A 24,252-nucleotide genomic window follows, 5' to 3' on the forward strand; every position below is an offset into this window, starting at 1 on the left:
TCCTTTTTCCTTTCTAATTTTATTGATTTACACCCTTTCCCCTTTTTATCTTAATGAGCCTGGCTAATGGTTTATCAACTTTGTTTATCTTTTCAAAGACCCAGCTTTTAGTTTCATTGATCTTTTCTACTGTTTTCTTCATCACTATTACATTTATTTCTGCTCTGATCTTTATCCTCAACAAAATACTAGCAATTCTAATCCAACAATATAATAAAAGGATCATACACCATGATCAAATAGGATTTATTTCAGGGATACAAGGATTTTTCAGTATCTTCAAGTCAATTAGTGTGATACACCCCATCAACAAATTGAAGAATAAAAACCATATGATCATCAATTGATGCAGAAAAAGCTTTTGACAAAACTCAACACCAATTTATGATTAAAAACTGTCCAGAAAGTGGGCATAGAGAAAACCTACCTCAACATAACAAAGGCCATAAATGACAAACCTACAGCTAACATCATTCTCAATGGTGAAAAGCTGAAAGTATTTCCTCTAAAGTCAGGAACAAGACAAGGATGTCCACTCTCGTCACTTTTATTCAACATAGCTTTGGGAGTCCTAGCCATGGCAATCAGAGGGGAAAAAAAAAGAAAGAAAAGGAATCCAAATTGGAAAAGAAGTAAAACCATCACTGTTTGCAGATGACACACTATACAAAGAAAATCCTAAAGGTGTTACCAGAAAACTACTAGAGCTCATCAATGAAGTTGGTAACGTTGCAGGATACAAAATTAATACACAGAAATCTATTGCATTTCTATACACTAACAACAAAATATCAGAAATAAAGAAACAATCCTATTTACCAATGCATTGAAAAGAATAAAATACCTAGATGTAAGGCCAGATACTATAAAACTCTTAAGAGGAAAACATGGGCAGAACATTCTTTGACATAAATCACAGCAAGATCTTGTTTGATCTACCTCCTAGAGTAAGGAAAATAACAACAAAAATAAACAGGACCATAAGCAAAATGAAAAGTCAACCCTCAGAATGGGAGAAAATCTTTGCAAATGAAGCAATGACAAGGGATTAATCTCCAAAATATACAGACAGTGCATGTAGCTCAATATCAAAAAGCAAACAATCCAGTCAAAACATGGGTGGAAGACATAAGCAAAGATGGCTTAAAGAGCACATGAAAAGATATTCCATATCACTAAATATTAGAGAAAAGCAAATCGAAACTACAGTGGGGTATCACCTCATGCCAGTCAGAATGGCCATGATCAAAAAATCTACAATACTGGAGCAGATGTGGAGAAAAGGAAACCCTCCTACACTGTAGATGGGAGGGTAAATTGGTGCAACCACTGTGGAAAACAGTATGGAAATGCCTTAGAAAACTAAAAATAGACCTACCATGTGATCCAGGAATCCCAGTCCTAGGCATATACCAGAGGAAACCATAATGAGAAGGAAAAAAAAATGCACCCCAGGGTTCACGGCAGCATTTATGAACTTATTTACAAAATAGAAACAGACTCAGAGATTTTGAAAACAAGCTTATGGTTACTAAAGGAGGAGGAGAATAAACTGGGAGTTTGGGATTGATATATATACACTGCTATATTTTCAATAGATAACCAACAAGACTTACTGTATAGCACAGGGAACTATGCTTAATATTTTGTAATAACCTAAATGGGATGAGAAAGAATAGGTATATCCATATGTACAAATGAGTCACTTTACTGTATACCTAAAACTAACACAACATTGTTTATCAACTATACTCCAATATGAAATAAAAATTTAGAAAAAAAAGGAAACATATTAGAACACTCCCTAATACCATATATGAAAATAAACTCAAAATGATATAAAGACCTAAATGTAAGGCATGACACCACAAAACTCCTAGAAGAGTAACACAGGCAAAACATTCTGGCATAAATCATAGCAATGTTTTCTTAGGTCAGTCTCCCAAGGCAAAATAAAAAAAAGCAAAAATAAAGAAATGGAACCAAACTAAACTTAAAAGCCGCTGCAAAGAAAACCACTGACAAAATGAAAAGAGAAAATATGTGCAAACAATGCAACCAAGGAGTTAATTTCCAAAATATACAAATAGTTCATGTAACTCAGTATCAAAAAAAACACAACTCAGTTGAAAAGAGCAGACCTAAACAGACAGTTCTCTGAAGAGAACATACAGATGATCGACAGGCACATGAAGAGACAGTCAACATGGCTAAGTATTAGAGAAATGGAAATCAAAACTACAATGAGATCACTCCACAAGGATGAGAACGGACAACATCAAAGGCCTACAAAAAATCAATGCTGGAGAGAATGCGGAGAAAAGGGATCCCTCCTATACTGTTGGTGGGGATGTAAAAATTGGCACAACCACTACGGAGAACAATAGAGAGGTTCCTTTTAAGAAACTAGTCACTGCAGCATTATTTATAATAGCTAGAATATGGAAGCAACCTAGATCTCCATTGACAGTTGAATGGATAAAGAAGTTGTGGTCCATATATATAATGGAATATTAGCCATAAAAAGGAATGCATCTGAGTCAGTTCTAGTGAGGTGGATGAACTTAGAGCCTGTTATACAGAGTGAAGTCAGAGAAAAACAAATATCGTATATATATATATGGAATCCAGAAGGATGGTACTGATGAACCTATTTGCAGGGCAGGAATAGAGACACAGTCATAGAGATCAAACTTGTGGTCACAGTGGAGGAAGAAGAGGGTGGGACAAATACAGAGTACCATTAACACATATATATTACCATATGTTAAACAGATAGCTAGTGGGAAGCTGCTGAGTAACACAGGACCCCAGTGTGGTGCTCTGTGACAACCGAGAGGGGCAGGATGTGGTGAGGAGTGGGAGGCAGGTTCAAGACGGCGGGGACATATGTATACCTATGGCTGATTCATGTTGATATATGACAGACACCAACACGATTCCATAAAGCAATTTTCCTCCAATTAAAAACAAAAACTAAATCTAGATCTAGAATATGATCCAGCAATCCAACGCCTAGCCATACATCCAGAAAGAAAGCAACTCCTTGGGGTGCGTGTATCTTTTCACATACGTGCATTGGAAAGATGTGTGCACCCCATGTTCACAGCAGTACTGTTTACAACAGCCAAGATGTGGAAGCAACCCATGTGACTATCAACAGATGAATGGATAAGATGCGGCACATATATATACACACTAGAAAATGAAAAAGAACGCACTATTGCCCTTTGCAGCAATGTGGATGGACCTACAGGATATCACACTAAGTGACGTCAGACAGAAAAAGACAAATACTGTATGATATCACTTAATATGTGGTATCTAAAAAGCAAATCTATTTACAAAACAGAAACAGACTCAAAAAACAAACTTATTTGTTACCAAAGGGAAAGGGAGTCGGGTGGGGCAAATTAGGAGTACGGGATTAACAGATACACAATGCTATATATAAAATAGATAGGTAACTAGGATTTACTGCATAACATAGGGAACAACATTCAGTATCTTGTAATAACCTACAAGGGAAAATAATCTGAAAAATATATATATATATATATGTATATATATAAACACTGAATCACTTTGCTGTGTACCTGAAACATACAATATTGTAAATCAACTACACTTGGATTTTTAAAAAATGAGCAAGGGGTAATGAAAAAACTCAGAAACATAACCACAGTCACCGTTATGTATGTTTCACCATTCATTTATACCATAAAGGATGTCCTCTCCTACAAGAACACCTCATCCATCCATGCCATAGGTCCAAATGCTACCCCATCCTTCCAGGCCCAACTCCAGAGTCAGCCCCCACCTCACGTGAGAAGCCTTTACCCGTACAGCTTCACATGGCACGTCCTTGTTCTGAAGTGCCATCACATACGTGCATACCTCACTACACAAAGCACTTCTTGCCTTGTATTCTACTTATTTGCATGTGTGACTCATCTTCCTCCTAGACTAGGAACTCCCTGAAGGCAAAGAACATGTCTGATTCATTCTCAAAGCCCCATAGCATTCAGCCCTTGCAAAAGGAAATTCTCTGACTAAATCAACTCCGAGTCGCTAAATCCTATCCTACATTTCCTCCTAAGAATGCTATCCAAGAAATGTCAAGGCAATGCATTGAGCGTTGGGTGTCAGGTAAAGAGAAGCTTCTCTCCAATACGGGACCCCCATCATTTATTCCCCTGCCACAGGCGGCATGTCTGCTACTTACATCCAAGTCCATCTCCGGGTACTTCCGGCCCTTGCTCTTGCCTAGACACTTGGTTTTTCCTCCTTCGAGCAGCTGGCACCAGAATCCTTTCTTTGGATCAAACCTGTGGAGGTGGAGAAAGCCTTCATCGTTCCTCAGCCTGGAAACCCTCCTGGCACTCTCCAACTCAGGGGCCAGACCCAGTAGGAGAGTTTAGTGGGGGTTCTTTTGCTTTTTAATAAATTCAATCTTTATCAAGAAATGCTCTATCTACAATTGTGTTTAAGCATGTGTATCACTGTAAAGTTGCTGTTTAGTAAACTCCAGAACTAACAAAGCAAGACTGCCTTCAGAATCTCAAGTCATGCTGGGCTTTCCAGGGTATTTTGGGGAGAGAAGGTGCTGTTACCGGGAGGGGAGGCATAATGACATCAGAATTCAGTCCCAGATCAGCAACTATCTGGAGATTCTTGGGCATGAGGACAGCAGGAGAACAGTTTCCTTCTGGCAGGAGAGCGAGATGGGGGTTTCTGAATGGGTCACAGGGTAGGCATGGTGATGCTGAGGGCAGCTGTCATTTACTGAGATTAGTACATGCTGGGCACTGAGCCAAGAGCTCCACAAGATAGTGACCCTCAGGAGGTAGGAATTATTATTATCTGTACCCCCAACCTATAGAGGACGAAAGTAAGGCTTGAAGGAACTAAGACACAAGTTCAAAGTCCCACAGCTGAAGAAGTAACGGGTCCGGAATCCTCACCCAGGCATCTCTGCTGCCACAGCTATGCCCTTAGCTGCTGCTTCTCTCTACCCTCAGAGCAAAGGACTGACTTTCCTTTTCTACCTTCATCCTCCAAAGTAGGGAGATGGGGATATTCTTGCTGCAGGGCTTTCCAAAGAAGGTAGCTGGGGAAGGAGACTTTATTTCTCCTCCTGAGACTCCCTCATCCAGCTGTGTGCATCACCTGTCTGTGATTCACCCTCGAAGACAGCCTCTCCTTAGCCCTGAGTCCCTCAACACAGGCTGGCACTTATTCATCTTGGGAGGGCATCCTCAGTGTCCTTGGATTGGGTTTTAAGTGATGAAAATTATTAACTGTTGACAATATTCATAGTATCTTTTTCCTTAAATTATATTTAAGTCATAAACTAATGCTGAGAAACCCTTAAGGGTATTAGAGTTGCTCATTGCTGGTCTAACTTAAGCACTCTGAAAATGTTCAGTCCAGATTGAAAAGAACACCCTAGGGGAAGGACTACCAGAAGAGAACAGTCATCACCTCCCTTTTTCTTGAGTCAATACCTTTGTTTATATGACTCAAGTCATATTAACTTTTCTGCTAAACTGCCTTCAAGGCCACGCATACTTTCTCATACTTGCTGACTCTAATCTGTATCTCTCTCCTAATCATTCCAGCCTCTGGCTTTTGGGCCCATGTGCCTGTTTAGGACATCCCCCTGCTGAAAGGCCAAGATAACACTCACGCCAACATTTTGTGGTAGTCAATGGTGTTTGTCACCCCAAGGAACTTCTGCACTGTGTCCATCACTTTGGCAGGTTCTGTTCGCAGCAGTTTGCCATCCAAGACTAGAATCTGGAAAAAAAAAGGAGAGTGTGATCTGAACCTATTTTCACTCCAGTGGCCAACAGGCCCCCAGTCTTCAGCAGCCATGGTTATGGGTTGGGGCCCCTACGCTCTGTAGAGTGCTTCCTCCTCCTCCTCGGACAGGAGGAGTCCCTGTGCCTCAGTCCTGGGCAGTCTTTCTCCCTGCCTTCTGCCAGCTTCTTCTGACTGATGCCGTCCTCTCCCAGCATTTAATCCATCACCAAGCCTCTGCCTTTCCCTCCTGACCCTATGACACCCCCCTCTCTGCCTCTCTCCAAGTTTCTGGACTACATGTCACTCTCCTGCCTAAACCCTCCAAGGGTTTCCTTAAAATGCCTTAGCAACCCGGCCGTTTACCTCTCCCACCGGGCTCTCCCTCCCTCCCAGGGCCTATTCCAGGGCTTTCTGGGTCCCCTAAAGGTTACAGAGCCTGCTGTGATGGGGCAAGGGCTTGGGATAAACAAGACTGAAACCTCTGAAGATCCCAAAGACCTGAGTGTCCAACAACCACATTTCTGGCCCTGTCACTGGCAAAAGAGATCTTGAGGTCCTCAGCTAACTGCCCCAAGTCCATGCTATGGCTGCCCTTCTGAGGGTCAGGGATAGGCCTACCTGGTTGGTGTGAAAGGCGCTGAGCCAGCGCTCGATGTGGGTGGCGTACCAGCCAGGCACCAGGCAGCGGTTCTGGAGGGTGCGCAGTTTCAAGGATGCATCGGGCCCAGCAGTGATCACCTCATGGAAAGTGTACTTCAAGGCTACCGGGTCATCATGGGCTCGCTGGTGCTGCAGACAAGCCGAGAGAGGGTCAATGTGTCACATGGAGGCACCAAAGGGAGAGGCTTTTGTGGGGCAGTAACTAGGAGGTTTCTTGACTTCCTACTTTTCATTATAGGGGACTGGAATGCAAAAGTAGGACGTCAAGAAACACCTGGAGTAACAGGCAAATTTGGCCTTGGAATACAGAATGAAGCAGGGCAAAGACTAACAGAGTTTTGCCAAGAAAATGCACTGGTCATAGCAAACACCCTCTTCCAACAACACAAGAGAAGACTCTATACATGGACATCACCAGATGGTCAACACCGAAATCAGATTGATTATATTCTTTGCAGCCAAAGATGGAGAAGCTCTACACAGTCAGCAAAAACAAGACCAGGAGCTGACTGTGGCTCAGACCATGAACTCCTTATTGCCAAATTCAGACTTAAATTGAAGAAAGTAGGGAAAACCACTAGACCATTCAGGTATGACCTAAATCAAATCCCTTATGATTATACAGTGGAAGTGAGAAATAGATTTAAGGGCCTAGATCTGATAGATAGAGTGCCTGATGAACTATGGAATGAAGTTCGTGACATTGTACAGGAGACAGGGATCAAGACCATCCCCATGGAAAAGAAATGCAAAAAAGCAAAATGGCTGTCTGGGGAGGCCTTACAAATAGCTGTGAAAAGAAGAGAAGCGAGAAGCAAAGGACAAAAGGAAAGAAATAAACATCTGAATGCAGAGTTCCAAAGAATAGCAAGAAGAGATAAGAAAGCCTTCTTCAGCGATCAATGCAAAGAAATAGAGGAAAACAACAGAATGGGAAAGACTGGAGATCTCTTCAAGAAAATCAGAGATACCAAAGGAACATTTCATGCAAAGATGGGCTTGATAAAGGACAGAAATGGTATGGACCTAACAGAAGCAGAAGATATTAAGAAGAGGTGGCAAGAACACACAGAAGAACTGTACAAAAAAGATCTTCACGATCCAGATAATCACGATGGTGTGATCACTGACCTAGAGCCAGACATCCTGGAATGTGAAGTCAAGTGGGCCTTAGAAAGCATCACTACGAACGAAGCTAGTGGAGGTGATAGAATTCCAGTTGAGCTATTCCAAATCCTGAAAGAGGATGCTGTGAAAGTGCTGCACTCAATATGCCAGCAAATTTGGAAAACTCGGCAGTGGCCACAGGAATGGAAAAGGTCAGTTTTCATTCCAATCCCAAAGAAAGGCAATGCCAAAGAATGCTCATAACTACCGCACAATTGCACTAGAAGGAAATGGCAACCCACTCCAGTGTTCTTGCCTGGAGAATCCCAGGGACAGGGGAGCCTGGTGGGCTGCCATCTATGGGGTCGCACAGAGTCAGACATGACTGAAGCGACTTAGCAGCAGCAGCAGCACACGCTAGTAAAGTAATGCTCAAAATTCTCCAAGCCAGGCTTCAGCAATATGTGAATCGTGAACTTCCTGATGTTCAAGCTGATTTTAGAAAAGGCAGAGGAACCAGAGATCAAATTGTCAACATCCGCTGGATCATGGAAAAAGCAAGAGAGTTCCAGAAAAACATCTATTTCTGCTTTATTGACTACGCCAAAGCCTTTGACTGTGTGGATCACAATAAACTGTGGAAAATTCTGAAAGAGATGGGAATACCAGACCACCTGATCTGCCTCTTGAGAAATCTGTATGCAGGTCAGGAAGCAACAGTTAGAACTGGACATGGAACAATAGACTGGTTCCAAATAGGAAAAGGAGTACCTCAAGGCTGTATATTGTCACCCCGCTTATTTAACTTATATGCAGAGTACATCATGAGAAACCCTGGACTGGAAGAAACACAAGCTGGAATCAAGATTGCTGGGAGAACTATCAATAACCTCAGATATGCAGACGACACCACCCTTATGGCAGAAAGTGAAGAGGAACTCAAAAGCCTCTTGATAAATGTGAAAGTGGACAGTGAAAAAGTTGGCTTAAAGCTCAACATTCAGAAAACGAAGATCATGGCATCCGGCCCCATCACTTCATGGGAAATAGATGGGGAAACAGTGGAAACAGTGTCAGACTTTATTTTTTGGGGCTCCAAAATCACTGCAGATGGTGACTGCAGCCATGAAATTAAAAGACGCTTACTCCTTGGAAGGAAAGTTATGACCAACCTAGATAGCGTATTCAAAAGCAGAGACATTACTTTGCCAACAAAGGTCCGTCTAGTGAAGGCTATGGTTTTTCCTGTGGTCATGTATGGATGTGAGAGTTGGACTGTGAAGAAGGCTGAGCACCGAAGAATTGATGCTTTTGAACTGTGGTGTTGGAGAAGACTCTTGAGAGTCCCTTGGACTGCAAGGAGATCCAACCAGTCCATTCTGAAGGAGATCAGCCCTGGGATTTCTTTGGAAGGAATGATGCTAAAGCTGAAACTCCAGTATTTTGGCCACCTCATGCGAAGAGTTGACTCATTGGAAAAGACTCTGATGCTGGGAGGGATTGGGGGCAAGAGGAGAAGGAGACGACAGAGGACGAGATGGCTGGATGGCATCACTGACTTGATGGACGTGAGTCTGAGTGAACTCCGGGAGTTGGTGATGGACAGGGAGGCCTGGCGTACTGCGATTCATGGGGTTGCAAAGAGTTGGACGCGACTGAGCGACTGATCTGATCTGATCTGAACTAGGAGGTGGCCAGAAGACACCAAGCTGGAACCAGGAGGCCTGGGCTCAAGATCTGGCTCTACCTGTCATTACCCTTTGACCTCAGGGAAGTCACAGCCCCTGGAGCCCTAGTTTCCCCATCTTTACAAGATGGGAGTCAGACTAGGTCAGGGCTTCCAAATGCTGGTCACTCTGCACCATCTCTGTGGTCTCTGCCATGTCCATCTGTGCATGCCAAATCAACAGAATTTTCTTTATGTGGACACATCTTATTCACGTAAATGTATTTCAAAATAAAACTCAGTACTGCCTTCACAGACAGAAAACTAGAATCAGCTGTCATATATAAAGATAATAAAGGTAATCATTCATAAAAATAAATAAAATCATTCACAATAAAAATAAAGCTATGTGTTCGCACACCAGGCAGATAGAAATGTCTGCTCTAAGCCTTGATGCAGTCAGGCAGGTGGAGCCCCTGTGATAGGATTGGTGCCCTGGTAAGAAGAGACACCACAGAGGTGGTTTGCCATGAGAGCACAGTGAGACAGTGGCTGTCTAAAAGCCAGGAAGGGAGCTCTCACCAGGAACCAGATCGACTGGTACCTCAGTCTTGGAATTAAGATTTCTAGGCTTCAGGACTGTGAGAAAAAAATGCTGCTGTTTAAGCCATCCAATCTATAATATTTGCTATAGCAGCCCAAGCCTAAAACAGAAGGACTGGGGAAGAACTGGAAAGGGGAAAACACCAGGTTTGGAGCACCTGAAATAACGCCCCGGGCAGTTGGCATCTGCAGAGAGCCAAAGTCCAGAGATCACGAGCCTGCTCACCAGGGATGACCCTCAGGAGCCCCCACACCCTCACTGAGCATCACACACAGCCTGGGCCAGGGGTGGGGGGGACAGCCCCCCCTCCTCCTGATCTCCCCTCTGAGGCAGGCCATCACCCTTCCCTTCCTTCCAGCCCCTCTCTGGACCATCCTGAGAGGAATCGGCCCCCCTTCTCCTTATCCCGCCTCAGCCACAGACAGAAGAAAGAACAGGGGCTTAGACCTGGAGGAGCTGGGTTCAAAACGCTAGCACATGAACTTGAGTTAGTCACCCGGCTTGATGAACCTTGGTCTTCTGTCAGTGAGAGGAGACATCTCTGCCCTCTAGAGGAGGAGGTGCATTAGGACAGAACCCGGACGCCTCCACCCAGGGCTGCTTTCCCTCTGCCTCCCTCTCCTTCCTCTTTCCTCCCCCCCATAAATACAGATGGTCAGTCTCTGCTCACTGCTGGGGCACAGGGTAGGGGGCGGCAGGGCACACAAGAGAAATGGCTTCCGTTCAAAGCCCAGAGGAAAGGAGAATATTTGGGTATAGACAGAAAGTCCTAGAGAAGTGAGAGGAAGAGTGGGGTTGCATACCAGATTGGACCAGGCTTGGGAGGGAGAGGAGGGGAAGAGGTCTGTGGCAGGATCTGCACCTGGACTCCTACCAGCCTGTGGTCACAACAAAGCCCCAGAGAGGAAGCTCAGAGTGTGGCCAGGCCTACAGTAGGACCAGCTCTAGAGCAGGAAGCACCCCCCCCACCCCCAGCATAAGCATAATTCCAGCAAGACTGGAAGGTAGGGGAGGAAACCCCCCAAAAGACCCGAGCCTAAGCTTTCCTATAAGCCCAGTGGAAAGGTGCTCAGAAAAAATTCAGTCAGGTCATTGATATTAAAGAAAATTCTAGTTCTTACACAATCAAGTAGAAACTAGAAGTTGCGTTCCCTCACACAAACCACAGTCCAGGTAACTTCCTTACCTGATCAGACGTTTGCATCCTCCACTAGGGATGGCAGGTCCTGTGTTCTGTCCTTCTCTGAATTCCCACCCCCACCCAGAGCCCAGTGAGGAGGCCACAGATAGCATGAAGCCTAGATCACTATTCACCAAATCCTGGCTTCAGCAAGACAAAACCAGCGTCCTCCTCTACTTGGAGAATCAGAGTCAGAGCAGGTCCCCAGATGAAGCTGGGAGGGGGAGCAGGTAACCTGGCTGGGACTCAGCGTGGATTTCTGCCCGGCTGCTCCTCTGGGCTGGACGCACAGTGGAGGGGACCCTGTTCTTACCCACCAGGGTGCTGCAGGAGCCCAGCTGAGGGCGAGCGCAAAGACGACACAGGGTAAATGTTTGCTGATATTTATTAGTGGCTGAGTGGTAGACACAGCCTGTGCCACTGCCCAGGGCCCCACCCAGCTCACCTGGTACCAGGAGTAGGCTCGGTCCGCTGGGTTGATGAGGATGGTCAGGACCTTGGCTTTGGGTAACAGGGCAGCTGCCCGCCGGGGAGCCACTTCCGAATCAAAGTAGTTGGCGCTTTTCTCAAAGTAGAAGTCGGAGGTGGTGTTGGAGGGGATAGGGAAGAATTCCATGTACCTGCAGGAAGCCCACAGAAGAGGGCTCACAGGCAAGATTCAGGAGGGGCCTGAGGAACACAGCCGGGAGGGCCAGGCTCACTGGGTGTGGAACGTGAGAAAGCAAGCAGGCACACTGCTCTCAGTCTGACAAGGACTTACTTGCCAGGATCCAAGACAGAGTGGCCACTTGGCAGACTCCATCTTATGAATCAGCTCCTTTTTCGGGGAGACCTGGGATCAAGAGGATCTGAAGATGTGTGTGGCGGGTGGGGCGGGGGGAGGGGGGCAGGTGTGTACGCATGGGAAGGGGTTGTGTCTTCTCTTCTTAAATGGGATGCTCCTGGAGTGAAACTGACAGGGCCCTAACCCTTACTGCCACTAGGGGGCGAGCGGGGACGCTTCTGACCCGGGAACCCCAGCACTGAGGGGAAGGACGCCCTCTGCTGCCTCCAGGCTGCAGGGTTTCCTTCCTGACCTGATGGTACTTTCTAAGCTGTTACTGTAGACCAGCAGACAAGGAGGGGAGGCGACTGACTGCCTACCATCTGTGCCCCCCTACTCCGCCTGCCTCATATGGGTGAACCTCACAGCTTCCCAGATGAACCTTCCACATCCCGCCCAAAGTGACTGTCCACACCAGTCCTCTGAGATCACCTCTAGGTTGAGGGCCCCTCAGAAAACAGTCCAGTACTCTTGCCTGGAAAATCCCATGGACGGAGGAACCTGGTAGGCTGCAGTCCATGAGGTCGCTAAGAGTCGGACACGACTGAAGTGACTTAGCAGCTGTAGCAGCAGCAGCAGAAAACAAAATAAACACTCCAGACCCTCCCAGGGGCACCTACTCATGCAAGATGGAGCTACAGCTTCAGAACTTTCTGGGAACCAAAGCCCACAGAGCCCATCTTAGTTAAGGGCATAGGAGCCCTACTCCACCCTTGTGAGGTGAGGTTTCTCCTGGGTGGTCCCAGGGACCCATTTATCAGAATTCAGAGTTACCTGGGGGCCTAGGGGATTTCTGTACCGCTACAAACAAAATATTTGGAGTGGAGCTGAGAAATTGCTAGTTCTCTCACATTTCCAAAATTTCTTTACAAAACAGCACCTTTATGTTCACAATTCATTGTTGGTTGTACCTAAAGGGAGAAAGCTCTGAGAAAGAAGCTTTTTTGCTAAGCTTGTAGCAAAGCCATCTGGCAGCAAACCCTGACTTAAGAATCTTACTTGGCATAAATGTTCACATACTTTGCTACAGATATATTAATAAACTTGCTAATGGGTGCTGCCCCAGACCTTGGTGAAGGTGCTGTTAAATATATTATGTCTCTCTAAATCCAGAAAGAGGTGACTTCCAATCATGCATCTGGTTACAGTGGATTTTAGATAAGAGATTGTGGCAGTATCGGAAAGAGAAAAAGACAGCTAGATTGCCTGACAGAAGATTGAACGATAGAAATAAGCTGATGGAAATACACAGAGAAATACCAAAAAACAAACAGAATAATGCCCATGAGGTCTCTCTTCGGGTAAACCACAGACATAAAAATAATAAACAAGAGTAATACATGTATCAGGTTAGAAAAGACAAATAAGAGAGAGGCAAACATAAGAAACACGGTGTGAAAGCATCCCCCTAGCACCCACACCCTGGGGTAGCCTCTGGGGACAGCTTCTGGTAGGAATCTGCAACTCCAGCCACGTTCCCAGGAGACTCCCTGAAGACTTAAGGAGCCACCTCTGAAGGGCTCACAAGAACGCCTCCTGCTACATGGTCAATCACACACAGTGGAAAGGGCCAGATTTCCAGTCAGAACACCTGGATTTTAACCCCTGCTCTGTCCTCAGCTCTCAGGGCCTCAGGCATGTCCCTCTTCTCTTCTTGGACTCATGAAGGCAAGGAAGGGGATGGACTCTAACTTCTAGTATTCCATGAGTCCAGGCAATATAAAGGGGCAAAGGGCTTCCTCATCAAGTGTCCCATCTGTGTGCAGGCTCCAACATCATGACTCAAGGGTCACTGGACTTTGTCCCTGTTTACAGGAACTGGCTGCGTGTGAGCAAGCGCCAGCTGCTTCCTGCTGTGGCCTCGGCAGACCTCCTCCTTGGCGGCCTCCATGGCGGCTGTCCTGTCCCACTGCTGACAGAAAGACCCACTCACCAGTCAATGCCTTTGTGATAGTTGTGGCCATTAAAAAACTGGATCTCCTCAAAGGTCTCAGAGCTGGGGTAGTTGCTGCTGAGGTCGGGGTGCATGCCCAGGAACAGATAGAGGGCCGTGGTGCCTGCAGGGAAGGAAGGCGGGTGAGACCTGGGCCCAGGCCCCCAGCGAAAAGACAGAGTCTGAAATCCTGAATTCTGGTCCTGGCTCTCCGTTACTCACTAGGAGACACTGGAAAAGTCCCTTCTCTTCTCTGGGTTTAGTTTCCTCATCTCTACCATGAGGGAAACATACTAAACTCAGGACAGGCAAATACAGAGCTTGCAGGTGGGCGCCCCAACTCTTGAACCCACTGCAGACATCACTAGCCCACCACAGCACTCTTCATCACGAAGACTTGGCTTCAGACCACTGCAGACATCACTAGCCCACCACAGCACTCTTCTTCACGAAGACTTGGCCTCAGAATCCTTCTCAGCACTGTACTCCGGCATTCACATCCACTTGATTACAGTCCCCTCAAAACCCCAGAAGAAGATGGTTTCTGCTGGCCCCTTCAAGCCCTGGGCCTTGGTCCTCTCTGGCACTTGGGAGGAACTCAAGGACAAGGGAGTTCTAGACTTGCCAGTCTGCTGGTGTGAAATTCTTGAAGGGCTAAGAAATCTGGCCCAGATGCCTCCTCTCTGAGTACCCTTCCTTCACTCACACTCCCTCCCCCTTCGACAGTACAGGGCTGACTCCCTCCCTTTAGAGAGTCCATTCCTTTCCTACACGGATCTACAGTTAACATGCTCTAATGAGAGGTTTCAGAAGAGAAGAGACTACAGAGTTCGGTGGTTCAGGGTATATATTTTGGGGGCACAGAGACCAGAGTTCCAGACCTGGATATGCCATCTCCTAACTAAATGTGTTAGAGAAAGTGACAAGTTCTGTGAGCCTCGAGTGTCTCGTCTGTAACGTGGGAGCAGCCATCCATACCAAAGGTGTGCATGCCACCACTGCAGACACGGCTAACTTGTCACAGTCTCTTCACCCTGACCCAGTTTTGCCAGGCACTGCTCAGTCTTGCAGAGCATCTGATCTGGGCTTCTCTGCTTGGACTCAGAAACTCCCAAGAGGACACCAAGAGAGCTCCCCGAGGCTGTGGTTCACAACAGGAGAATTCAATGCCCAACCTCTACCTTTCCCACCTCCACAGTGATGGGCAACTCATGGTCACCCCAGCTTCGGTCCCACTTCCTGGGAAACAGCGTGTAGATTACTGGGGAGTGAGACCAGGGCACGACGGTCTCCAGAATTCTGTGGCTGGGACAGTAGGGGAAGCCGTCAAGAGTGGAGAGACCTGCCTGTTTTCTGGGGGCCGATGATGAGGAGCTTTGGGAAGCGGTCACACGTCTTCTCCTTGGACCAGATGTCCTTATGGCGTTTGTCTTCGCAGGGATCCTAAAATGACAGTGGAAGAGACGTCAGGGTGGGCGGAAGAATGGACTCAGTGAATGGATTCCAGACTCCCGCTGCACATGGACGTGTGGCTCTCACAGCCCTGAGTGACAAGTGTAACTACATGTGTCCTTGTCCCATCCCCACCTCAGGACACTGAGCTACTGGTAGGCAGCAATGATTTCTGGTCAGTCTCCTGCTCCCAGACAAAGCCTTAAAAAATGCTCACCCCAGCACTTGGCGCACAACAGGAGCTCACAGGCTCCTATTGTTGAATTTAAAAGTTCAGTAAGAGGTCAGAAAACTTTTTCTATGAAGTATAGTAAATCTTTTGAAATGTTTATTAAATATTTTAGGCTTGGGTACTATCCGGTCTGTCACAACCACTCAACTCTGCTATTGGAGCTTGACAGTAGTCACAGACAGTATGTCCAAGAATGAGCATGGCCATGTCCCAATAAAACTTTATTTACAAAAACAGACCACAGGCCATACTGACTTAAAAGCTAGGTTATGGACTCCTGGTCTGAACTGTGAGACCATCAATTCAAGCTTCTGCTCCTAGTTTTTGACAGTCCCCACTGGGGAAGACAGCCAAAGTGGAAATGATGCTCAGTTGAAGAAGTGTCCGGTGGTGAAATTAAAGTCTGATGCAGTAAAGAACAACATTGCACAGGAACCTGGAACATTAGGTCCATGAATCAAGGTAAATTGCACATGGTCAAGCAGGAGATGGCAAGAGTGAACATCAACATCTTATTCAGTGAACTAAAGTGATGGGAATGGGCGAATTTAATTCAGATGACTATTATATCTACTACTGTGGGCAAGAATCCCTTAGAAGAAATGGAGTAGCCCTCACAGTCAAAGAAAGAGTCTAAAATGCAGTACTTAGGTGCAGTCTCAAAAACAACAGAAAGATCTCAGTTCGTTTCCAAGGCAAACCACTCAGCATCACAGTAATCCAAGCCTATGCCCCAACCACTAGTGCTGAAGAAGATGAACTTGAACAGTTCTATGAAGACCTACAAGATCTTTTAGAACACCAAAAAAAGATGTCCTTTTCATCACTGGGAAGTGGAATGTAAAAGTAGGAAGTCAAGAGACACCTTAAGTAACAGGCAAGTTTGGCCTTGGAGTTCAAAATGAAGCAGGGCAAAGGCTAACAGAGTTTTGCCAAGACAACACACTGGTCATAGCCAACAACCTCTGCCAACGACACAAGAGACAACTCTACACATGGACATCACCAGAAAGTCAATATCAGAATCAGATTGATTATATTCTTTGCAGCCAAAGATGGAGACACTCTATACAGGCAGCAAAAACAAGACCAGGAGCTGACTGTGGCTTAGATCATGAACTCCTTATTGCCAAATTCAGATTTAAGTTGAAGAAGTAGGGAAAACCACTAGGCCATTCAGATATAACCTAAATCAAATCCCTTATGATTATACAGTGGAAGTGACAAATAGATTTAAGGCATTAGATCTGACAGAGTGCCTGAAGAACTATGGATAGAGGTTTGTAACACGGTACAGGAGACAGTGATCAAAACCATCCCTGAGAAAAAGAAATGCAAAAAGGCAAAATGGTTGTCTGAGGATGCCTTATAAATAGCTGAGAAAAGAAGAGAAGGGAAAGGCAAAGGAGAAAAGGAAAGATACACCCACCTGAATACAGAGTTTCAAAGAAAAGCAAGGAGAGATAAGAAAGCCTTAAGTGAACAATGCAAAGAAATAGAGGAAAGCAATAGAATGGAAAAGACTAGAGATCTCTTCAAGAAAATTAGAGATATCAAGAGAACATTTCATGCAAAGATGGACACAATAAAGGATAGAAATGGTATGGTCCTAATAGAAGCAAAAGATATTAAAAAGAGGTGGTAAGAATACACAGAACTGTACAAATAAGATCTTAATGACCCAATAACCACAATGGTGTGATCACTCATGTAGAGCCAGACATCCTGGAGTGTGAAGTCAAGTGGGCCTCAGGAAGCATTACTATAAACAAAGCTAGTGGAGGTCTTGGAATTCCAGCTGAGCTATTTCAAATCCTAAAAGATGATGCTGTTAAAGTCCTGCACTCAAATGCCAGCAAATTTGGAAAACTCGGCAGGGGCCACAGGACTGGAAAAGGTTGGTTTCCATTCCAATCTCAAAGAAGCACAATGCCAAACAATGTTCAAACTCCCAAACAATTGCATTCATTTCAAATGCTAGCAATGCAATGCTCAAAATCCTTCAAGCTAGGCTTCAACAGTACGTGAATCAAGAACTTCCAGATGTACAGGCTGGATTTAGAAAAGGAGAGGAACCAGAGATCATATTACCAACATTTGTTGATCATAGAAAAAGAAAAGGAAAAACCAGAAAAACATCTACTTCTGCTTTATTGACTACACTAAAGCCTTTGGCTGTACGGAACACAACAAACTGTGTAAAATTCTTAAAGAGATGGAAATACCAGACCACCTAACCTGCCTCCTGAGAAACCTGTATGCAGGTCAAGAAGCAACAGTTAGAACTGGACATGAAACAACAGACTGATTCAAAATTGGGAAAGGAGTATGTCAAGGCTGTATATTGTCACCCTGCTTATTTAACTTACATGCAGAGTATATCACGCAAAATGCTGGGCTGGATGAAGCACAAGCTGGAATTAAGACTGCTGGGATATGCAGATGACACCACCCTAATGGCAGAAAACAAAGAGGCACTAAAAAGCCTCTTGATGAAGGTAAAAGAAGAGAGTGAAAAAGCTGACTTAAAACTCAACATTCAAAAAATTATGATCAAGGCATCCAGTCCCATCACTTCATGGCAAATAGACAGGGAAAAAAATGGAAAACAGACTTTATTTTCTTGGGCTCTAAAATCACTGTGGATGGTGACTGCAGCCATGAAATTAAGACGCTTGCTCCTTGGGAGAAAGTCATGACAAACCTAACAGTGTGTTAAAAGACAGAGACATCACTTTGCCAACAAAGGTCCATACAGTCAAAGCTATGGTTTTTCCAGTAGTCATGAACGAATGTGACTGCTGGATCATAAAGAAGGCTGAGGGCCAAAGAATTGATGCTTTCGAACTGTGGTGCTAGAAAAGACTCTTCAGAGTCTGTTGGACTGCAAGGAGATCAAACCAGTCAATCCTAAAGGAAATCACCCTGAATATTCATTGGAATGACTGATGCTGAAGTTCAAATACTTTGGCCACCTGATGCAAAGAGCAGATTCATCAGAAAAGGCCCTGATGGTGGGAAAGATTGAGGGCAGGAGGAGAAGGGGGCGATAGAGGATGAGATGGTTCGAAGGCATCATCCACTGACTCAATGGACATGAGTTTGAGCAAACTCCAGGAGACAGCGAAGGACAGGGAAGCCTGGCGTGCCACAGTCCATGGGGTTGCAAAGAGTTGGACACGACTAAGCAACTGAACACTGGGGCAGACTTCCCAAAGGACTGTCCCTTAAGCTCTCTGACTTTCCCTTTCCCAGGCTCAGAGCCTGCTGGAGTGAGAAGTTCTACGATGCTGTTTTTCACAGGCTGTGTGTGAGTGTGCATTCACATAGGTTCTGCATGGGAGGTCTCACGTGCACAAGAACAAGTGACAGTGCCCCCGCTGGTGAGCAAGTGTACGCCTGGTGAGCAAGTGTACCCCTGGTGAGCAAGTGCACGCCCGGTAAGCAAGTGTACCCCTGGTGAGCAGGTGTACCCCTGGTGAGCAAGCGTACACCTGGTGAGCAAGTGTACACCCGGTGAGCAAGTGTACCCGAGTATGAGGGCCTGAGGACCGAGTCCCTGAGCCTATGCCTGGAGCGCAGGCCTGTGGGTGGTGGGCCTTCCCTCCCTGCAGCGAGGCATCCAGACCATCAGCCCCACTCACCTGCCAGAGCGGGTCCTTCTCCTCGGAGAAGATCTGGAAGTACTTCTGGGCCAGCTGCACCGGGGGCAGCGTCTGCAGCCGAAGGTTGGTCCAGGAGTGCAGGAAGCGCACCAGGTGCTTGAAGGTGTACAGGCCCAGGCGATCATTCCCGTAGTTGGACAGGTGTGTCATAAAGATGCTGATCTGCTCCAGGGAGGGAAGATGGGAGGCAGGGGCTGTCAGCCTCTGAGCCTCCTTCACTACCTTCACCCCCACTTCTGACCCGCTGGCCTTGCTTAAGCTTATGGTGCCACTCGATGACCAGTCCACGGTTCACTGGGGCCATCAGTAAACTTGCCATGTGACCTCAGACTATGTGCACCAGGTGAATCCAGTCTGACACCAAGCACAGCAGCCCCAAAAGGGAAGCAGACCTCCTGTGCAGACACGTGGGTGCTCTTTTGTACTTTTTTGGCAGGAAGGTGAGGGGGTACATGAACCATGAGGAATACACGGTTACCCCTCAAAGCTGATACCACCACCATTTGATATCTATCTAACATTATCAAAGCACGGACGATTATTTCCATTTTACAGATAAGGAAAGAGAGGCCCAGGAAAAGAAGTGAAAAGTTTAAAATGCACTCTACATCTATAGCGAGCGCCTTTTAATCTATATATATATCAGTACATATATATAAATGTATACAGATAGATAGTGATATATAGTTTAACATACTCAGTTTATTATGTATGTTAATACACAATATTTATATATTTATACACACAAGGATTGGAAAAAGAACATGGACAAAAATGCCAACACTACTGTAAAGAAATGCAAGATGATAGAAGGAAACTAAGACTGCTCAGATTCTCTGCCAAGGTCGCACAGCAAGTGGGGGCAGGGCCAGGGCTGGAAGGCGGGCTTTCTAACTCCCAGCTGCACACCTGTTCCTGCCCTCCCCCAGGGATGGCGGGCCGGCAGCCCCTCCTCACCGCCAGCCAAGGGCTGGGGAGCACTCACAGGGTTCAGGAGCACGGTCAGGAAGAGCTCGCCTCCATTGATGATCTTGTCCAGCTCACTGGAGCCACCCGGGTACTCGTTGTAGAAGATGGTGTGTGTGAAGAGGCCGCAGGTCTGCCGCGGGAGGACCTAGGGATGGGGCGGGAGAGGAGCTATGGTTTCTCCAGGTCCGCATGGTGGCAGGCAGGGTGTGTCCTCAGAGAGGCAGCCTTCTGTGTGACCACACGGCCCCCACCCTTGGGGGTCTTCCCCACCAAAGAACGTCTGCCGCCTGTGACAGTCCCCCAAGTGAGCCCACCCAGCCTCGCCCGTTTACATACGTAAATACTTTTCATATTTCTCTGTACAAAATGAGCAGACTCCAAGGTAATAGGGACTGGCAAGGGAGACTCTTTCTGGCAACCTGGCCTGTATGCCCAGCAAGGGCCCCTTCCCTCTCTAGAGCAGCATCCCCAGGCATGCTCTGTGACTCCTTTCCTGGCTTTAGCACTTGCCTCATGGCACTCTTGGTTGTGCACTGATTTAGCTGTTTCTTATGTGCTCCACCCTCTCCGTCACCACCTTCATCCCCAGAGTCAGTAGGAATGCCTGAAAGGAGGAGGTCAGTGGACAGATGGATGGAGGTGTGACTCTGGCTCTCCCATAGCTGCCCATCTGGACTGATGAGAACTATCCAGTCACTCCAGCGGCTGAGGTCAAAAACTGGGAATAATCTTTCTCTCTCTTATATGCTATATCCAACTCATCAGCAGTTCCTGTATGCTCTAAATACTAAATAAGTCCAGAATCTGATCACATTCCAGCACTGCACCCTGGGCCATCCACTGTACCTCAACCGGAAGACTGCAACAGCCGGAGTCCACCTGCTCCCCACTTTATCCCCTAGCAGCCAGAATGATAGAAATCCTTTTAATACATGAGTCAAGTCATCAGAGTACTCCATTCAAAACCCTCCCACCAGACTAAAAGCTGAAGTCCATCCAGGGGTATTATATTGCCCTACATGACCTGGTCCACCAATCACCCTTCTGACCTCATCTCCTGCCACCTCCCAACTTGTCTTCCAGCCACAGTCGCCTGCTAGTTGGTCCTCAAAACCACCTGCACAAGCCTGCCTCAGGGCCTTTGCACGTGTTTTCTCTGCCATGCATGCTCTTCCTTATGCAGCAGCATGGCTCCATCCCCGAAAGGCTCTCCCTAACCATCTTGTTTAAGTTTCTCCTCTTGCCGCACGCATGCTAAGTCGTTTCAGTCATGTCCGACTCTGCAATTCCTATGGACCACAGCCCTCCAGGCTCCTCTGTCCATGGGATTATCCAGACAAGAATACCGGACTGGCCTGCCAGGCCCTCCTCCAGGGATCTTTCTGACTCAGGGATCACAGCCATGCCTCTGACGTCTCCCTGCACTGGCAGGTAGGTTCTTTACTACTAGCACCACCTGGCAAGCCCTCTCCTCTTCTGAGCACACCGTCTCCATCCCCCTGCTTGATTCTTCTCCACAGCACTTATACCATCTGACCATTATATACTTTACACAGTTATGAATGCACTGTCTCCTGTCACTAGAATGTCAGGTCTACAAAGGTGGGGACTTCTGTTGACTTTGTGCATTTCAGTATTCCCAGTATGTAAAAAAGGGACAGATACATTTCACCTAAGCCAACAAATGGATGAGACAGAGGCCTGTCCCAGGGCCTCACCAGAGGCCTCTTAAAAAATGTTCATCCACCTGATCCTGTCACAAAAGCATAAGAGTCGCTCACTAAAGAGGCAGACTGGCCTCCTCCCTCCCTGGGATAGAGAGCCTCAGGTGACAGAGGGGACAGCAGAAACCCCTAACCAGGTCCCCAAAGTCCTGCCTCTCAGGCTCCAGGCCGCACTCACCATGATGCCGTTGTGGATGAAACCACGACGGTAGCGGGCTGGCTTCAGGTGAGGGTACTCCTCTGTGCTGGTCACGCGGATGTTCCACACCTGCTTCCAAGCCTCGTAGAGCTGCACGTGCACAGGGTACACGCCCGAGTGGTGGGGTGCCACCGCGTACCCCATGTCTGTGGGAATGCCGTGCTCCTGGGGAGAGGAGGGCCAGGGCAGGGTGAGCACAGGGTTCCTGCTCCTCCGGGCCTCACTTCCCCTTTGTAGGGCAGGGGAGAGAAATCAGAGACTAGGCAAGGAAAGGCGGCAGGTCCGAGACCTCGAGGTGCAGATGGGGAAGCTGAGGCTCAGGGCCCAGAGTTTTGGAGGAAACCGGCCGAGCCGGGGCTTGAGCTCTCAGCCCAGCGCTCACTTCCTCCTGCTCCAGGAGTGAGGAGCAAGGATGGGCACCCTTCTGCCTTCGTGGTCACTATGACTGGCTGGTAGCTCAGGGGCACCAGCACCAGGCCTTATTCTCTCCTTGCTGGGCACCTCCTGGAGCTGACCAGGGCTCCTAGTCTAGCCCAAGACAAGAGCTTGGGCTCTGGAAGCCAACAGTCCTGGGTTTAAGTTCTGGTTAGACCTCTTATAAGCTGGGGTGGCCTCCCCGAGCTTCCGTTTCTTATCTAAAATGATGCTATCGAGATACTGGGCTCTTGGGTATCAATGAGTCTTCAAAGAGACAGTGGCTATAAAAATGTTAATAAAAAGCTGTCACATGGAACTGCAAAAGCAGCGGGAGGCCAGCAGTTCTGACCCCCAGTCCAGCCCCAAGCCCACCCGGCTCTGCCCTGTAGGGAATCTTACTCACGACAGCGAACTTCTTGTTCAGGGCCATCTGCTCAGCCAGCACAGACTGGTTGTGGAAAAGGTGGGGCTGCATGTGGCTCCACATGTGGGGGAACCACCAGAACTCCTTCACGTATGATAGTAGCAGGTCATCCCCCGCATCCTCAGCATCAGTACCTATAGCCCAAGCACAGGCCGCTCAGCCCAGCCCACCTGCCTCAAGGCCCAGGGGTGGGCGTGGAAGGCCACGTCCCACCCAAAAGTTGCTCAGAGCAGTTCTATGAGCTACAGGGCAGCACAGACAGAGCCCCAGCCCAGGTCCTGGAACCATGTGGCCTTGAGTGAGTGGATGACTTCGGCCAAGTTCTCCCCGTATTTGGGCCCTCAAGGTCTGTCTATGCAATGTGCAGTTCAGACACAATGATCCCAAGGGTTTCCTCTAGCTCTGACTTGCTTGCTGTGATTTTATTCCTGTTTTTCTGTTGGGCTATCTTTTACTTACTAACTTACAGATGTTTCTTGTATATACATATACACAGGATGTTTAAGCTGTCTTGTGTGTATCACCACAACTACCTCTGATATGCTAAGGGTTGTGTGTGTGTGGCTCAGCCATGTCTGACTCTTTGCAACCCAATGGACTGCAGCCTGCCAGGCTCCTCTCTCCATGGAATTTTCCAGGCAAGAATACTAGAGCAGGTTGCCATTTCCTACTCCAAGGGGTGGAACCTGCCTCTCTTGTGTCTCCTGCACGGGCAGGCAGATTCTATACCACTAGTACCAGCCGGGAAAAGCCCTGTTAAGGGTTAAGAACATAAAAATGCTGACAAACAACCCAGTGTTGCTCTTCTTCGGCTTTGGCGCTAAGCTGCAGACTTTCCTTCCAGAGCTGCAGACTAGGAGGCTTTGCCTAGGATTTAAGAGAGGCTGTCCTCACTGTGGCCCAAGCAGGTAGCAGCTCAAGTGAATACTCACTACAGATGACCACTCATGGGCTCTTCCCTCCTGCCCAGTCCTGAAGGGTAGCAGGTGAGGAATGAGGGAAAGTCACCAAGAGGAGGGCAAGTATGAACCAGACAGCCCTCAGCCTTCAACCTCAACCCTTAAGACATGAAAAGAAACTCATTCCAGGCAAAGAACAGGATAAAACCCCATAAGAACAACTAAATGAAGTGGAGATAGGCAACCAACCTGAAGAAGAATTTAAAGATGCTGAAGTGTGAGGCTGCTCAACCTTGCCTGACTCTTTGCCACCCCATGGACTGTAGCCTGTCAGGCTCCTCTGTCCATGGAATTCTCCAGGCAAGAATACTAGAGAGGGTTTTCATTTCCTTCTCCAGGGGATCTTCCCAACCCCGGGATCAAACCCAAGTCTCCCTCATTGTGGGCAGATACTTTACTCTGAGCCACCAAGGAATAAGAATTTAGAGTAACA

At 47.1% G+C, this 24,252-nt stretch overlaps 1 protein-coding gene across 5 annotated transcripts in view; it reads right to left on the reverse strand.

The window, feature by feature from the left end:
- Positions 1 to 24,252, reverse strand: part of NDST1 (N-deacetylase and N-sulfotransferase 1) — an 88,132-nt gene that overhangs the window by 5,387 nt on the left and 58,493 nt on the right. For all 5 annotated transcript variants that reach the window (XM_044947447.1, XM_025292405.2, XM_044947448.1 and 2 more), the window contains 10 exons: positions 22,840 to 22,994; positions 21,999 to 22,184; positions 20,113 to 20,241; positions 19,107 to 19,289; positions 15,125 to 15,221; positions 13,779 to 13,902; positions 11,468 to 11,642; positions 6,424 to 6,594; positions 5,690 to 5,799; positions 4,226 to 4,328 (listed from right to left, as the gene is read on the reverse strand). In XM_044947447.1, the coding sequence (XP_044803382.1) occupies positions 4,226 to 4,328; positions 5,690 to 5,799; positions 6,424 to 6,594; positions 11,468 to 11,642; positions 13,779 to 13,902; positions 15,125 to 15,221; positions 19,107 to 19,289; positions 20,113 to 20,241; positions 21,999 to 22,184; positions 22,840 to 22,994 (1,433 nt within the window). The remainder of the gene's footprint in view (positions 1 to 4,225; positions 4,329 to 5,689; positions 5,800 to 6,423; positions 6,595 to 11,467; positions 11,643 to 13,778; positions 13,903 to 15,124; positions 15,222 to 19,106; positions 19,290 to 20,112; positions 20,242 to 21,998; positions 22,185 to 22,839; positions 22,995 to 24,252) is intronic.

The sequence above is a fragment of the Bubalus bubalis genome, chromosome 9 (assembly GCF_019923935.1).
Source record: "Bubalus bubalis isolate 160015118507 breed Murrah chromosome 9, NDDB_SH_1, whole genome shotgun sequence".
In the NCBI taxonomy this organism is placed as follows: Eukaryota; Metazoa; Chordata; class Mammalia; order Artiodactyla; family Bovidae; genus Bubalus; species Bubalus bubalis.